The sequence below is a fragment of the Centruroides vittatus genome, unplaced genomic scaffold (genome assembly GCF_030686945.1).
Source record: "Centruroides vittatus isolate TY-2023 unplaced genomic scaffold, ASM3068694v2 contig_503, whole genome shotgun sequence".
NCBI classification, from domain to species: Eukaryota; Metazoa; Arthropoda; class Arachnida; order Scorpiones; family Buthidae; genus Centruroides; species Centruroides vittatus.
Window position 1 is genome coordinate 173,911 of NW_027122290.1, and position 18,735 is coordinate 192,645.

The following is an 18,735-nucleotide window of genomic DNA, read 5'->3' on the forward strand; positions in this document are numbered from 1 at the left end:
AGTAAGTATCGAATTATATTACCGTATAAAATTAAATTAATAAATTATTTATAAGCTATACTGCATATTACTATTCATTTATAATGAATACTTGATATGAAACGATCCGATATATTGTTCCGTTTATTCGAGGAAAGTCGGGGCATAGCGAATCCGTTAATTTTACGTTAGTATAATTATAAAAATTATAGGCCCTACGTATTAATTTGTACGTAAAATTTAAATAAATAAATAGGTAAAATTTGAACGCTTAATAATTGCAAATTGTAAGCTTGGAAATTTACAGAGCATTCTCAATAGAGTCTCATTTATGTATTCGGAGTTATGTTTAAAGTGTCTGATTGTGTTATACCAAACTCTTAATGATTTTACAAGCATTAAAATCATGTCATAAATCAGTCTTCAAACTTCTATGGCAAAAATATAGGATTTTTATTTAATTTAATAAATATTGTCGTTGGGATAACTATTATTATTTACACAATTTACAACAAGTAATAAATAGATATATAATACTACCGAGAAAATGCAAAAGAAAATCACTGAACACCTTGCTATATGGACCCAAACTACTGTATATATAGGGTGGGAAAGGAAGTAAACATCCCTGCTATTGAATATACACAAAGTTAATTTTACACATTGTTTTATATCTCTGTTATTTTTCGCTCCATATATATAGAAGAATTTAATAATTTTATGGGTATCCATTTAATATTCCATGCCCGACATGATTCGGCAGTTGTTGGTATTTAGATGTAAGTTATAACTTATAAGTTACTTTATTTGCAATCGATCTTTTTAACTCTTTAATTAAACACTAAAATTTGTTTTTACTACGTATTTGTAGACTGAATAGTGTACCCTAAGGATATACTTTAGTGGGGACATATGGTCTAGTTTCTCTCCAGTTGTGGAACAGTTCAAATAGATTATTGGGGGGTTTATTTGTGAAGTTTTGTGATATTTTGTTGCTATTGTTTTTGTCAATATTTTTAAAATTAACATGATTTTAAATATTATCTTTTGTATGTAATCAGAAATGCTCATTCTTTGCTTTATATATAAAATAACTTATATATTAGTTACTCATCTTCTAGAAATATCGTATTTAATGAAAGAATTATTTATTTAAGTTTCAATAAAACGTTTCGTAAATCATTTAAAAATATCGTAAAAAATATTAAAATATACAAGAATACGAATATAACATAATTAACTAAACAATAACATTAATGCCCGATACATTCTAACCTACACGCCATCAATGCCATAAGATATCGGGCTAGATAAAGGCTATATTATTATTTTATTACGAAAGAATTTAATACTAGAGTTAGACGCTATTTCTTATTAACTTTAATAATTATAGTTTAATGTTCAGCATTAATAAAAGTTACTAAAATGATTAAATTACTGTGTTTTTGTTAGTTCTTACTCCTGTTTTTAGGTATTTGGTATTCGGCCGAATAGTGATTTAAATATTCGGTATTTGGCCGAATAACGAAAAATAGGTCGAATAGGCCGAATACCGGGTAGTAACCGAATATTCGTTACATCACTATATTAAATAGTTACACTCTTACAATTTTTCTGTTATTTAAGTGCATTTAAGTTAAATTTACGAAATAATCAGATAAAAGTATAATATAGATTGGATATTAATTTCAGTGGAGAATGGTAATGAATACACGATGATGCTGAAAAAGTGTACACAAATTCACATTGGACCGAAAATAGAAATTCATTCCGATAAACCGAAAACAAGATCCTTACAGAAAGAAGAGGACGAAAGGAATGGTATGTCCGTGTTTTTACATAAACATACAAAAGAAACATTATTATAATATTATTTGGGGAGACTATCCGATTTTCTTTTGAACAATTGGTTTGAATTGCTGTTTTTTTTTCTTTCTAGAAGGGACATTTGCATATGTGGTGTGGCGGACTTACCATTGGATGCATTTCATATTATTGCTGTTTGTTCTCTTTTGTCAAAATTACGTGAGGAGACTTTTGGGGTTCCCAATTTTTCATTTAATCAGTTTAAAAAAGTTATTTCTGATTTTGATTTATTCTTTAAGGCTTAAAGCGAAAGCTGTGCTTATTTATGTAAATTACGTTTTGGGGCGTGGTCTGCCTACTATTTAATCTGTGGCTGCTTGGACTGCTTGGGAGACTATCCGATTTTCTTTTGAACAATTGGTTTGAATTGCTGTTTTTTTTTTCTTTCTAGGTAAGTCTAGTTTATAATTATGTCCCAAGCTCGGAAGAGGAAGACCTTTTCTCCAACCGTTCCTGAAAGATCAACAGCTAGGTTTAGGGGTGAGACTTCTTCTGGTGAAGAGGATATTGCGAATTTATTACAGGACTCAAATTTTGATGTGGCAGAGGGAGTTAGGCTTTTATTGCGATTGCATGTTTCGCTGAACGGTAAGGTTGATGAATTTATCAGAAGACTGGATCATCTGACAGAGTGGCTTCAGAATGTAGATGAGGCGTTGATTGACTTCGAGATGAGGTTGGGGGAGGTTGAGTCAAAGGTTGGAGGGGAGGTAACTGGTGTTGAGCATTCGTTGGATATGGATAAAATTTTCACGAAATTTTCTTTTTTTGAGAGAGAACTGGATGTTATGGATAATCAGAGAAGGATGAACAATGTTGTTATCCACGGATTGGAAGAGAGGAAAGAAGAGACTTCTTTGGAAATATTTGACACTGTTAATTCTTTTGCGGTTAATACATTAAATTTATCCTCGCTGCATATTGTAAATGCGTATCGGGTTGGGAAGAGAGTTGGAGATAAACCCAGACCAGTGATTTGCCAATTTGGGTCTTTTAGTGATAAATTGAGGTTTAAAAAGACTGTATTTGAGAATCGGAATCTTAATGTTTCTGTGTATGATGATTTTTCTAAACGTTTGCGAGATATCAGATACAACCTAAGGGTATTTGGGAAGAAAAAAAGGGAAGAAGGAGCAAGAAGTGTTCGGTTAAGTTATGATAAGTTACTGGTAGATGGAGTTCGGTATAAAGTCGATGAAGTATCAGCTAAGGTGGTGCCGATCTCATAGCAACCAGTAATGTCTTCTGTGTTTTCTATTATGGCGTGGAATTGTGCTGGGATTGGTAATAAACCGCGGTCTTTTTGGAGTTATTTATTGAAGTATGATGTGGTCTTTTTATCGGAAACTTGGTTTATTAAGGGTGGGAGCAGATGCTATTGGGAGGAATTAAGAGAATATCATTGTATTGTTGGTGATGCTTTGAGGGCTCACAGTAGGGGTAGACCTATGGCTGGTTGGTTGCTTTGCATTAAATCATCTTTGAAATTTAATATTATTTATAGGGATAGTTACATTGTATTGATTAATATTCTGCTACCATTAGGAGAGTTTAATATTGGTTTTGTTTATATGCAGGAACAAAGGTGGCAAGAAATTTTTGATGTACTGTCCAGGTTTGAGGTCGACGAATCGAATTGGATTTGGTTGGGTGATTTTAATGCACGGACTGGGAACGATAATGTGATTTCGACAAATATATGTGATAGTAGTGGTATTGCTGTTAATAAGAGAAGTAGAGCCTCCAAAGATGTAAATATGAATGTGAGAGGACTGAAAGTTCTTGAGTATTGTGCAGATAATGATCTAATAATCTTAAATGGTCGTGCTTCTGGTGATGAAGCGGGAGAGTTTACTTTTGTTTCCAACCGAGGGTCCTCAGTAATTGATTTGGGAATGGTTACTCCTTCTGTGTGGAACTGTATTAAATGTTTTAGAGTAGAGAGTTGTTTTTGGTCCGATCACTGCCCGATAGTACTTTATTTGGAAGATCGTGCCATAGATTCTTTGGGCGGTTCTGGTACTTGTTACCAGAGGATTTTCTGGGACAGTGGTCAGCTGGAGTCGTTGTCCGCTGATTTGTGGCGTTGCTTGGAGCAGACTCCCAATTTATCTTTGTTGGAGCTAAGTAAGGTGATATTGGATTTTGCCAAAGTGAAAGGATTGACTCAAAGGAAAAAGACTATGGTTGGAATTAATGATTGGTTTGACTTGGATTGTCGATTAATGGTTAGAGCCAGAAATAGAGCTTGGTTAGAGTTCAAGAAAAATGGTTTGCCGGCTCAGAGGAGAGTTTTTGTGTTATACCGAAGTTTGGTAAAAAAATTATGTTTAGCAAAGAAGAAAGAATTTTGTAAAAGGTTACAAAATGTTAAAAATTTTTATAAAAATAATAGATTATTTTGGAATTTATGTAAAGCAAGGGGAAATTATGCTAAGGTTAATATTAGTTTATTTGATTGGTTCAGTTATTTTTTCTCCCTTTATGGCTCTGAAAGTCCATATGATGTTGATTTAGTGGTTTTTAATGATTGTGTGACTTGGTCAAACGAAATATTGGATTCTTACATCTCGGAGGAGGAATTTAGAGTCGTTTTAAGTAAGTCGACTGTTGGCGGTGCTCCGGGAATAGATGGTATTCCTACTGAATTTTGGAAAATTGATAGTGTTTTTCTCTGTTTATTAGATAATTTTAATAAGGTTCTGAGAACTGGTGTTATTCCAGATGAATGGAAGAGTTCTTTATTGGTTCCGGTGCCTAAGGGTGGCTCAAGGTCGGTGCTTACTAATTACAGAGGTATTTCGTTGTTGTGCTGCGTCTCTAAGATTTTTTGTAGAGTTTTGTATTACAGGTTAATAAGTTGGTTGAATTTGAGAGATATTCTGTCAGAGAGTCAGGCTGGTTTCCGTGCAGGTTACTCTACTGTTGATAATATTTTTATTCTGTATACTGTTATCTCTAAGACACTAAGTAGGAAACGGCGTAAGGTTTATGCTTTTTTTATAGATTTAGCATCAGCATTTGATTCTGTTGATAGGGATTTATTATGGAGGAAATTATTAAAGTTTGGATTAAGCTTTAAGTTTGTATCTTTATTGGCAGAGTTATATAGTGGTTCGAATGTTAGGATTAAATGGAGGAATTTTTGTTCTCAGCCTTTCTTTTCTGATAAGGGTGTTAAACAGGGTTGTATCTTAAGCCCTATTCTTTTTAGTTTATTTTTAAATGATTTATTAAATTGTATTGATGATTCCGGCGGAGATGGTATAGTTGTCGGTGGTGTGTCTGTTAAAGTATTAGCGTATGCGGATGATGTGGTAATTGTGGCGGATTCTCCGAGGTCATTACAGAGGTCGATTGACCTTCTGGATAATTATTTAAGCGATAATAGTTTACAATTGAATCTTGCTAAATCAAAAATTGTGGTCTTTCGAAATGGTGGTAAGGCTTCTAAGGCTGACAAATGGTGGTTTCGAGGTGTTCCAATTTCGGTTGTATCTCAATATAAGTATTTAGGTGTAATTTTTAAAAGTAATGGTTATTTTAATACTCATGTGAGGTCTTGTCAAGTTAATGCTGAGATAAAAATGGACAAAGTTATTCATATGTGTCAGTCTGCTAAGTTGTGTAATTTGAAGGATCGGTTAAGGTTATTTAATGCCGTGGTGGGCTCATCTCTCCTTTATGCTTCGGAGGTATGGGGGTTTCAGGCGGAGAGTTTGGATACGGTATTAACTACTTTTGTTAAGAGAATGTACGGGCTTCCAAGGTGTACTCCTAGTTATCTAGTGTCTATGGAATGTTCATTGATTCCTTTGTCTTGTTTGATCCTGAACAAATCTGTTAATTGGATTTTTAGAACGTTGAGTTTAAATGAAGAACGCCTTAGTAAGATTTGTTTGCGTTATGTTGTGAAACATGTTCAGTTGCCTTTGTCGAAGTATTGGTGGGCTAGTTGTTCAAGGAACGGAATCGATTTTGATAATCTGTTACAAGATTTTAATAGTGTTTATTTACTAAAGTTAAATAATTTTGATAATTATATTTTGAAGTTGAATCATGGCATATTATTAAGTTCTTATTGTGAATGGTATAAGAGTTTGAATAAACCTTTTTTTGATTGTTCTATTTATAATAGTAATTTTTCTTCTAATGTTATGGCCGTATTAATGCAAATAAGATGTAATTCATTAAGTTTTTTATGTAATTACAGAAGGGACATTTGCATATGTGGTGTGGCGGACTTACCATTGGATGCATTTCATATTATTGCTGTTTGTTCTCTTTTGTCAAAATTACGTGAGGAGACTTTTGGGGTTCCCAATTTTTCATTTAATCAGTTTAAAAAAGTTATTTCTGATTTTGATTTATTCTTTAAGGTATTTATTTTCATAAAGAGGGTTAAATTGATTATTTCATAATGTTTATTGTATATTTGATTTTCGATTTCTTTTTCATTGTTTTTTTTAGGCTTAAAGCGAAAGCTGTGCTTATTTATGTAAATTACGTTTTGGGGCGTGGTCTGCCTACTATTTAATCTGTGGCTGCTTGGACTGCTTGGGAGACTATCCGATTTTCTTTTGAACAATTGGTTTGAATTGCTGTTTTTTTTTCTTTCTAGGTAAGTTTTAGCTCTGTTGGTTGTTAATTTCTTTCGGATAGTTCTCCCAAGTAGTTCTTTAAGTTTTATTTTCTGATTTGGATTTAGTTTATAAATTTTGCAATTATAATTTTAAATTATTAATGTTATTACAATTGATGAATATATCTGTGAAATATGTTTTGTTATTTTATAAGATTATGTATACTTTGTTTTGTTCTATCCCCGCATCAGGGTCTTTGTACCAGAATGCTTAAAATAAATAAATAAATAAATAAAATATTATAATATTATTTTCTGTGTCCTTTTGTGCCGAGAGTGAATATTTATAGTAATTTATCATATTAAACATTACGTGAATTACTTAATTCTATAAAGTGAATTTACAGTAATGAAAAAAGCGGTAATTTGTATAGTTTTAGTATATAGTTCATTGTAAAGTTTTCTATTAACATGATTATATATAAATTAATTTGTACATTAAGTATCTTGGAATGATTCACACTAAGTATTTTATTTTCCAATGAAAATATCCATTCTCATCTCACTCTGTTTATGTAAAAAATATTTACAGTAACGTAAAAAATTCATACTGTAGCGTTAGTTAAAAATTCTGAATTAGATTCTCCTGAAAGACAAACACTTATGTAAAGAATGATACAAATTTTTCTAGTAAGAAACATTCGCCAAATAAGGCCCATTTTTCTTTTTATAAAGAAAACACTAACATTTCCACAATATTTTCTGTTTTTAAAAGCACTTGCCTTATATATCATAAAACTACATCAGTGGAAGAAGACGATTCCGCCGTGTTTGATACAATTGAAGTGTGAACATCAGCAGAACATTTTTGTTTTTACTCTTTCATGGTAATTTAATGAGTAGAAGATGATATAGGTATTTACAATTTGCAGTTAATTGGCATTATTTCATCTGTAATAAAACACTGAGAGAAAGCGCGGGTTAACAGCTACAAATAAGGCACATCATTGATAAACTAATTTGGTTTATCAATTTTTTTGCATAAGTTACGTTATTGTAAGCTCATAGACAAATTCGGTAAGATGCAGTAATGCAATAATAATCATCATCGGCTGGAAAATGGCAGAAGAAATACTAAGAGTATGCCCCTGATAAGGGCTGCAAAGATCAATAGATGTGTTGTCAGCGACTATTTTGATAAAGTGGAGGATGTATTAACCCAATTAAATACTTTCGACAAGAACGAGAAAGGCTGTAGACTCGCTCTGCGTAAACAGCAAAATGTGTACGCCAAAAAAATGAGAAAAAAGAGTGCCACTTGTAGCATTTTATCACGTTGAAAACTTGTTTATTGTTTAGTGTTGAAATGCACTAAATCAACTCATGTTACCTATGATTATTTTAAAAGGGAACAGATTAAATTCTGAACGAAAAGTTAACCTTTTACCTGGCATATAGGTTGAGATAACTGAGGAAGGATCAATGAATAGAGCAACCGTTCATCAAATAGGTCTATCATTTTGCAAAATTTGTGTCAAATACATTTATTGTATTAAATTAATTAGCTCTTACTTTTTACCTTAATTAATAAATTATTTTTAAGGCTCTTTCATATGGGTATCATTTGAAACCACTTTTTCAATATCATTTGAAACCACTTTTTTAAATACGGTCCATTACAAAAATTTTGAAAATTGTATTATTACAGAAAACTTTTCGAATGCTGCTAATTTTAATTTCATATTTCTGCAAGTAAACATCTTAATATGTTGCAGTACAACTTTCAGTCTTTTCCTTCTAATAGTGAAAATACAAAATGTCTTTAAGCGTTAGATCTGTCTTATTTGACAAATGTACTGTACAGTACCTTATTAAAACTTCAAAAAAATTACAATTGTATATTATATTAGTTTTTGTTTGGTAAAGAAAAATGGCTTTAAGAAGTGTATTCGATACATACAAAACTTTGGACAGCAAGTTAACCTGCTGATACAGGCTAGGGCAGGATAAATGCGCTTGTAAAATGCTTCTACCAGGAATATACCAGAATTTTTTCGGTCTTATGCAATTGGCGGTAGAATAGCCGCAAAAATTGCAGATGAGACGGTGAATCAAAATGACTGTTGGAAACAGGTGAATTTTTGCATATTCTAAATATATAAACACGTACAGAAAAAGTATTATAAAATTTTTTTCATCAGTCGACATGGCGAACTGTAATTCGCTCTCATCTTAGTAGCAGTATACATACTTATAATAAATTATCCAAGTGTGAGCAATGAACTTCTAAAACTGAACTGAAAATGACATCAGATCCGAGTATGAAATGAGAAATCGTGTTTCTGAAATGAAAACATTAGCGTATGTATTAGCATTATGCAGGCCATAAGTAACACAATATAGAAAAAACAATTTCGGCCAGTTTCTGGTGCAAAGTAATGGAATCTGAGACACACACCTGAAAGAACAAACTTGGTCTTTCTTTCTACGGGGGATGTGAAAGAAAACAGCGCAAAGTCGCTTCACACGTTGCCTGGCATAACTGAGAGATTGGAGTCGATGGTCCATAGAAGTAGCAACTACCAGAGAATATAGTTGTTTCTCTGATTGTCCTTTTTTAAATGTGAAAATAGGAGGCCGAGACGAACGCACGGTTTGCTTGCCGCAAGGAAGCTGCCATGTTTTATTCTGCGATTCCTAGCAGCCGGATGACGAAATTGAGAATTTCGCGGTTGCTTCAAAGCTTGTTCTAGAAGTCGACGTATAGATTGTCTTCCTAGTATACTTCAATACTGTACAATAAAGCGATTAAAATTATTAAACCCGGCAGATGATCTACTCTACTGGTAGGATAGTGTCCGTTCAATCATTAACTAAGGCGATGCGCTAGCAAAAGCTGTTCGCAGTTTCTAATAAAATTGAGTTGGTTCTCAAAATTTAATCGGCCGAATTTAAGAAACATTTTGTACTTTTACATATTTTGACTCGAGAACATTCGAAATATAAAAAAAATTCTTCTAAGATTTCGTTTTGGACATTCAAAAAAGCTATCGGGAGAGACCGCAATATTTTTGTACGTTCTTTATTATAGAAGTGGCAAGTCATCGTTGTATTTGGTCCTTCAAATCAATATTATTATCAAACTAGTATAAAGGGAGATTTAAGCAAATTTTCATATGTTTATTACATTAGAAGATACTGAATGCTTAGTGACATATGATATTGTATACTCCTGATATTGGTTGGAATTTCTAGGATAAAAAAAGATTAAATTCTTTTATAATTCTTAATTTGCAAATAAAATAAATACAATATACACGATATTTCATTAATCATATTCTCCTTTTTTTCTTATAGAAATGTTCAACAGTTGCTGCCAAATATTGAAAAATAAATATATGACTTACTTCTCCTACATGAGGTCTTTTTTATGGGAAGGCAAGAGGAACGACTTCCCATTAAAGGACTATTTCGTAGAATTGACTGTACAGAAGGCAGATTTATTTGGGAAAAACAGCGGAGATAAAACAAGCTTGAATGAGATATTTTCCGTACGACAAAACGGACACCAAACTATTTTAGTTACGGGGGATCCCGGTTTTGGAAAATCTGCTCTTTGCAAGAAAATTGTATACGATTGGGCATCCACGGATTATCTTAAACACTTTGATTTAACTTTTATTGTAATTTTAAGAGAATTAGGCGATAGAAGTGTAAAAGATGTAATACTGGACAACATGCACGAACACCCAACAACTGACAAAGATTTGCATCTACCATATAAACGACTGAACATTTTAGTTATTTTGGATGGGTTCGATGAAATTGTAGAAAAATCCAAAATTATAAAATTTATAAGAAAGGAATCTTTTTATATCGCTCGTCGAATGACGATTGTGGTTACCAGTCGACCTCAAGCAGCAGAGGACATCAGAGAAGACATGAAGATGAGATTTTCCGTAGAAGGGTTTTCTCCAGAATATCAAGAGAAATATATTAAATTAATGTTTAGAAAAGACAAGAGTAAAGCGACAGAACTGTCTTCAGTACTAAAAGAAATAGACTTTTACAGAAAAATGGCAGAATGCCCTTTGATGTTACACATGTTGTGTTGTCTTTATCAGAATGGAAAGATGACAGAAGTTGAAACAATAACTGATTTATACATCCGAATCTTCTCTCTCATAACCGAACGTTATGTTAGAAAAACAAATCGGCAGAACAACTTTAAAAGAGGAAAATTTTTTGTGGGAGAAAATTTGCTACTGAAATTGGGAGAAGTTCACTTTATCACCTCAGAACAATTGATGAATTATTTCCCAAATGAAGATGAATATAATTTTATTATTGGACTGGACATTCTCACTCTCGATTCCTTTTCTGAATGCGATAATATAATTCGATATAGGTTTGTACATCGCACATTTGGCGAATTTCTATCAGCATTATCAATGTACTTCAGTTTTCAATCTACCAATCCATGTATGTTCTCACCTGCAAATAGTATTATTGGCATGAAATTTTTATTTTTATTGGGATTTTATAAGGATGAACCTTTACCCGAACAGTTTTTAACATATGTAGAAAAGGAAATGTTCAAGCCCGAATTCATGCTTCAAGTTCACAAGCAAATCAAACTGAAAACGAACTGGGAACAATTTTGTTCCCGTGCGAAAGTGATATTTTATTCTTGGAGAGACTTTGATTCTTTTCAAGAGCTAGTGGAGTTGTATGAATTGAAAGAGTTATATTTCTACTTTCATGAGAGAAGAAATCTAGACGATGAAACGCAGAATGAATCAATTTACTTCTTGAACTACTGGATTTTTCCGAATAATATGAAGATTTATCTCATACTTTCACTTGACAGATGGCCTTCGGAAAATAAATACGACATTACAGAACCCGTTTCACGCATTATCGAATTGTTTAATGTAACAGACACGAGTGATTTGCACATCTTTCTTATTGGCGTAAGTAAGCCCTTGGATGATTCGTTCGATAGATTCACGAATGTAAATTTCAATTTCGAATTATCTGACCACACGCGGAAATTAGTAGAAGTAACTGAAGACGTGCGATTAGTTGCATTGGAAACTGAAGAATTCGTAGGAGTTTCTAACAGATATATTCTTTCTTTGAAACAATACGAAACTTTACGTCATCATATCATATTTAAATCTGCCTGTGAACGGAATTAAAAATGTGTGATAATGTAGACGAATAGAAAATATATATTATCGTTTTGAAATAAGAGAATGGCATGAAGATTGTTTAGAAAATTACATGTATTATTCTGTGACAAAGTTCAATGTAAAGAAATGGGTAAGCTGAAACCTTACACAATGACAATCGTTGGATGTAATATTTATGTGAGGATGTAGCTTACATTAATGATTAGACGATGCGAGTGTTCAGTTGAAATATTCTTGTTAGAATATAAGTTACAAAAAAGTAAAATAATTTCACTGAAGTTCATCGTATAATTGTTATGTTCAAAATTGTTTTTGTCGAAAATATTAACGCACATTTCGCGTGTTTCCATTCACGTGAAATTCTATTCCAGAGTTTATTATGGAAAAATACAATGTGAATTCAATAGTTGGTTCTCTTGCGAATAGAAACAGAAATTAAATTTGTATAGCTTTTTAAACAGTACAGCAAACAAGAACGTTTTCTGTTTCAAATACTATATTCGAAATCTAGTGTTTACTACAATAAATTAGGAATAAAATCACAACGTACGTACCTTCAAATACGAAAGTGCTCGGCACTTTGTGGCGTTTTATTTGCTATTGTCATTCGGTATAGCAGGAAAATAAAGTATTTTGAAAATGTGGACAATATTTTGGATCGTTAAAAAACTTTTATGCGATGAAATTCGCGACTAATCTAAGTAGATGTATTCCAAATGAAAAATGAAACATATCAATTAGATAATTTTTATGGTGTTTTTAAGGGTCTTAGCTTGATTACAGCTTATTAACGCTTATCAACTTATGTTTTCGGAATATTTTGCCAACAGATGGCACCACGTAACAGTACACTATCGAATTCATGTGTATTACGCAATTGTCACGCGCTTAAGGTTGGATGAGCGACTTCTATTCTAGAGTGGGTCGGTATTTGCGGTTGTTACAAACGAGACGATTAACTGGTTGTCACTAATATTGCTTACACAGTGTTCATTGATTAACACAGGTAACCTGTTCTGTTCGATATAAACTCGGAGTGATGTTGACGTAGCAGCTACGATTGTTTGTAAAAAAAAAGCTGAGTCGATATCATCGTACGTTTCACGTCACTAGGAAATTACGAGTGACGTTGAACTTCGCACGTGTTTGCGAATAAATTGTTGACCTACGAATTACACAAAGGTTTCTAATCGATCCAAATCGGACGTAAATCTTACAAGAAAAGATTTTAAGTGGATTTTTAACAGAATCAAAAAAGTAAGTTATTCATAATATTTTTAAAATCTGGTTTTAAAATTGAAATTACTAATTAATAATTAGTAATTATTCAAAAGTTATTTATGTAGTAGATTGCTTAACAATATGTGATATTTATTATTATATTTTTATCGGGGGCAGGGGGCAAATTATCTCTCAAATTCGGCAAAACTGGTAAAAATTCGAGAAATTGTAGAACAATGGTCAGGCAGACAAGCAAAAAATAGTCTTAGTGTTTTTGTATAAGATTTCGGACTATTCAACCACTTTGTCCCTCTTAATTTAATGTGTCTATAATTATTAATATTTAGAAATTATCTTAACAATTGAACAGACTCTATGAACAAGAGCAGAATAAGTTTATCGTTTGCTTTTTCTGGAGTTAAAGAACTTTTTTACACAGTAACTTATTTGATTAAGAATTTTAATAATCTACTATATGCTACTATATCTAATTTTATGTACATATTTTATAATTACTACACGGGTAACCAAACTTATTCACGTTTGGACCCTTTCAAGAAAAATATTTTTTCCATCAACTTTTTTAATATTATACAGGCTGGGCCAACGAAAACGAAACGGCAGAGTGTTCGTGTTCGTCCAAGCAAATCGCTCGGACAGGTCGATTTTATTCTCGAGGGGACATCTTATGCAATAAAGTTTTTGCGAATCTGAATATTAAATAAACATTTTTTTTCGAAATAAATGTTTGTTTAGTTAATACAAAATAAATGAGTTTTTAAAATTTTTTGTTGTCTGTTGTATTCAGAATCGCAAAAACTTTATTGCAAAAGATGTCCCCTCGAGAATAAAATCGACCTGTCCGAGCGATTTGCTTGGACGAACAGGAACACTCTGCCGTTCCGTTTTCGCTGGTCCACCCTGTATATTACGTTAAGCAATATTATTAGAGGGTATCTTCCTACGTTTATTTAAGAACAAAACACTAAAATTTATATTTTTAAATAAACTTTTTAAATTCGTAAAGTTATATCAATTCCTAATTAGTCTAGACCAGGGCCAACAAGTCGATCGCCAAGCCAATTTTGGTCGATCGCTAGCGATGTCTTGACTTAATGTATTATATTTGTAACCGAAGGCAACTATATGCATGCAGTTATGACTCGACTCATAAGCAGTGAGTGCACTTCGTACTGAAACAGTGTATAAACATAGTGTATATTTCACACTTCCCCCTCCCCACTTAGACTATGCCTGTGACAACAAGTCGATCGCGACACATTTTTACGATAAAAAGTAGATCTTATGTGCACAAAAGTTGGCCACCCCTGGTCTAGACGACCCCGTGGAAAACTCTGAATTAGTACAACAAGTATATTATTTATTCAAGCGATATGAACTGTCAGGTGTATTGTCGATTATTATCAACGTAACAAGGAAAAAGGTGTACTTACTTGGAAGCATATTCAGCACGTTGCCTGGTAAATCAGTTTTAATACAGATGCAAATGCAAGATATTACGCTATTATGGGCTTGCTTCCTTGATTGCCACCTAGAAGTGCTCAATATATTGTCCGTAACTATGTTCAAGTAATTTACAGTTTCACAAATGTGTAGAATAGAACTTATTAAATTCCTACTATTAGTTCACACTCTCCCTATACAATATATTCATATATCTTGTTCAAATTTTCAATCGTTAATAAAATACTTTTTATTCATCCACTCAACTTCAAATATATTTTTTTAAACTTGTAGTAGATGACACTTGATGTTAATACAGTTTTTTTCAAATATTAATTCATTAATTTTAATTTTATATGGGAGAAAAAAATTTTTCTTATATAAGATATTTAGCATATGTATATACATATTTATATTAATTGTAATTTTTAATTTCAGTAAATTCAATGACAGAAGAGTAACATAAATATAATAAGTATTTATTGTTTGTTTATAGGCAATTCATAAGATGCTGCAGCCTGTAGATAATTGTCAGCAACTTCTTAATGGTATATAAATTTTTCAGTTAGATATTTTACCTTATGATAGTTGTTTTACTAGAAAATTGCTTTTATATTGTCATTATTTTAATTATTTTTAAGTTATTTTTCATTGTCCTAGATGGGTCGAGACAGAAACAATGAGGTCCATTACTTAAGACTCGAAAAAAATTAATCTAGATAATGATGATAACATTTAAATCACAATTATCTGAATTCGCCAAATTTAGAGTGTCATCGTGTTTAAAGTCGTAAAATTAGGGCCCAGTTTATGTTCTCGTGTAAATACCCAATACAGTTAAGCATTAGATATTTTATGTTTTCCTTTTTATGTCCTCGCTCTGTGGGTCTTTTTAAACATATAAATCTTGTGTTCGACCAGGCCCACGATGAGGGTGACCGGGTAAACAGAAACAGGCTCGACATATCTGGATAGACCACCCCAAAATTTTTTCCGGTGCTAGTCTGTCGGGGGAGTTACGATGGCGGGTGCTCCTGTACCAATAGCACTTGTCGAAAGCAGACTTAAAAACTATTTTTCTTATATGTTTAAGAGCTATATACACTAATGGGCTGTGGATTTCATCTGTACTGACGATCGGAACCCAAACACTTTAATTTCATTTTCTGATTCGGTTTATACGTTTACGACAATGCGACACGTGGGCGATCTGTTGAGGGGGATACCTTCCAGGAAGACTTTCTACGGGAAACTAGATTCTATTTAAATGCTACAGACGTGAAAGAAACCCAGAAAACTCCACGTTCAGCCTGTTGGGGAAGCAGGAACTACCATTATTTAATTATAATTTTAAAAAGTTTCAACAATAGATGGCAGCAGTTAACAGTAAAACCTCTCAAGGTTAATACAGTTGTCATTTAGAATTGCGTAAAACTACTTCCTTTAATGTCTGGATGTAGTGTTTGCCTGCAGTTACTACAGTTAGGAGATGGCCTACCTCTAATTTAACAGGAAGGTAGTGATTAATACAAGTATAACTTTCTAGTCACTATATTTTTGGAGTATTGTTACTGGTAATCCAGTAATTACTATTATTTAAAACGCTTCGGATTGTCCAATCGAAGATACTTTCAATATCGTATAATGAGGTCATTGAAGTTAGTGATGACGTCGATGTATTCACGTGCTATTCGAATGGAGTGACACACGCATTTCGTACGCAATGTTTATCAATTGTGTGAGATGTTAACACAAAACTGGAATGTGACGTGAAACTACTAATTTACTTCACTTCGAAAAAGTAAAATATTTATCATATTTTTTAAAATCAATTCATTACAGTATATTGTCTTTTCAACGATTTAAACTTACTCGCGTGTGAACTTTATTAGAATATTGGTTGTAGTTGATTACAACTTTAGAGGAATAAAATACGGGAAGTAGAACATACAGAGATTATCGGAAGAAATGGTTATAATAAATGTCCGAATTGATTTTTATTACAGACCAAAGGTGAACGAGACAAAAGACGTGAGTCGAACAGAGATATGTTCGAAACTGAGTGATAGAAGAAATAACGTTCGATCCCAAAGATGGATTGTTTCATTACGATAATGAGGATGCTCTTTACTTGTATAGATGTGACTGAAACATCTCAGATGCATTGTTTAAGAATCGTGTTACGTAGAGAATTCGTGTGATAGACGAATAAAGGGGAGACAGAATAACTATTCAGAAAAAATAATTACCTGCTATAGTCCGTCGTTTATACTTATTTGTTGCTGCTCTGATCAGTATATTTTATATGTAAAAGTAAGCGGTTTCGAAATTTGAATCGATATTGTTTAAGTTTCAAGTGAATTGTTTGAAATTGTCTTTATTAGAAATTGATATAATGAGAAAGTTCGTATTACAAGAGCATTTTTAAATATTCTCAGTATTAATGCTACAGAGGAGTTTGGAGCGGTTTGGTTCAAATCACGCTTCTGCTTCGTCTTCCGACAAACATTAGAATTTTCTAGTGTATTTATTCGAGATAGGGAGTGCATTATTCAAAGCATTTGATTTAATTAACGTATTTATAATCAATTTCTATCGCTTTACACAAATTTTTATATAAGCTCAACCGGTAAAACAATATTTTTATTATACGTAATATACAATTTAAGCATTATTTTCAAATATATTAAAGTATAATTTACATATTGCTTATATTCTTTGTACAACAGATGTAAATTCTGTCTTTTATCTCTATGATATACCGACGTTTATATCCAAGCTTTCGAAACGAGTATATTCCTACATGTAAGATGTTGTAGGGATGAGCAGGAGCCTTCTAAAGGATATATCTTCGTAGACATACCAATAACTAAAGTTGTGTAGGACCTCGGTGTACACGTGCCTTAGAAAATCTCAAACACATTGAATTGGCTGAACTCATACTTATAATACGTTTGTATACAGATAATTTCAGTTTAGAAAATCATAAACTGGAAATCGTGACAAATTTTAAATATCTAGGTATTTATTTTTCTTCACAGAGTACATTCTCCTATCATTTAAGCAAGGTGTTACCTGCTGCAAGATCTAAAATCTCCAATCTCATCAAGTTTCTTATTAAAATTAAAGCGTCTTCACTAAATAATAATTTTGAACTATTTGATTCCTTGATTGGACCAAGTATGTTTCATGCTTTTCCGGTTTGGGGTGGTCTTTTAATAGACAAATTTGAACCGATACAGTTATTCTACTTTAAGCGGGTGTTCCATATTAACAGATCTGTCTCGGGACCTGCATTGAGAATGGAATTGGAAGACCTCCCTTTGCTGTTGGATTGGTGATAAAATTGTTTACATTTTGGAGGAAATTAGTTGACATACCGGAAGACGATTACCGAAAACTGATTTTTACAAGACTTTCAAAGATGAATGGTAATTCCTTTTTGAAGCCATGGCCTGCTATTGCTAAAGGATTTTTAAATAATATAGGATTGTCATATAGCTATATGTATTTAAGTAAAAGTCTGCTTTTTCTGGACTGTGATCAACGACTAAGAGAATTATATTGGTTCAAAAATGTTCAATATTTGACTGAAAGAAACTGGAACAGTGATATTTTCCTTAATGGAATGTAGAGTCCAGTGCCTTATTTATTGTCCGATTTGAGTTATAAAGTAAAGTCATTTGCTGCACAATTTAGACTAAATAGGTTTTCCATAAATCTAAATGTTAAATCAATTAATGTCTTAGATGACTCGAAATGTTCTTTTTGTGGAACAACAGTGATGGATATGAGAAAACACCTTCTCGAGTCTTGCAACATTCTTTTGGATATTCGAGATGCCATCTGAATTTTGTTACCAAATCTTATTCGGTGATAGTTTTCTCATGCTAACTCTGTATAAATTATACAGTTTCTTTGTTCATGCAGCTAAATTAAAATAATGACGTTCTTTAACCAATTTGTAATAACAACCGTTATATCAAGTAATAAAAATTGATTGATTGATAATTTTCGAGATTGTAATTAGCACGTTTTCCAATTTTAACTGCAGATTCACTATTTCCATGTTTGAAATGTCTGTGTTCTATCAAAATATTAAGGATTTTACAATTCACTCTGGAAACTTCTATGCCACTTATCTGATCACATTACCTTGAAATTTAATGCATGTTATCTGCACTGCAATAGTCTGTTTCCATCTATCAATACACTTACAAAAAACAATGCCTATTCATTACGCCCAATCTTCTCCTGTAAATAACATAAATAACTAATTAATAGGCTTTCCGCAGATAAAGAATTGCCCGATTATATGAAATAATGTATACTTTCATAATGAATCATTTTAAAAGTCTTTCTATTGTGGGCGATTATTCGAAATTGCCGCTGCTCGTAATGTATGGCGTAGAGTTGCGAGAAAGAATA

General features: G+C 32.4%; 1 protein-coding gene across 1 annotated transcript; it reads left to right on the forward strand.

Annotated features, from left to right (window-relative positions):
- The first annotated feature begins 1,675 nt into the window (after window positions 1–1,675).
- LOC136978318 (NACHT, LRR and PYD domains-containing protein 3-like) lies at window positions 1,676–11,949 on the forward strand. The gene is made up of 2 exons (XM_067274027.1): window positions 1,676–1,800; window positions 9,785–11,949. The coding sequence occupies exons 1-2, from the start codon at window positions 1,695–1,697 to the stop codon at window positions 11,626–11,628; spliced, it is 1,950 nt and encodes a 649-aa protein (XP_067130128.1). The 5' UTR covers window positions 1,676–1,694; the 3' UTR covers window positions 11,629–11,949.
- Window positions 11,950–18,735: the final 6,786 nt, after the last annotated feature.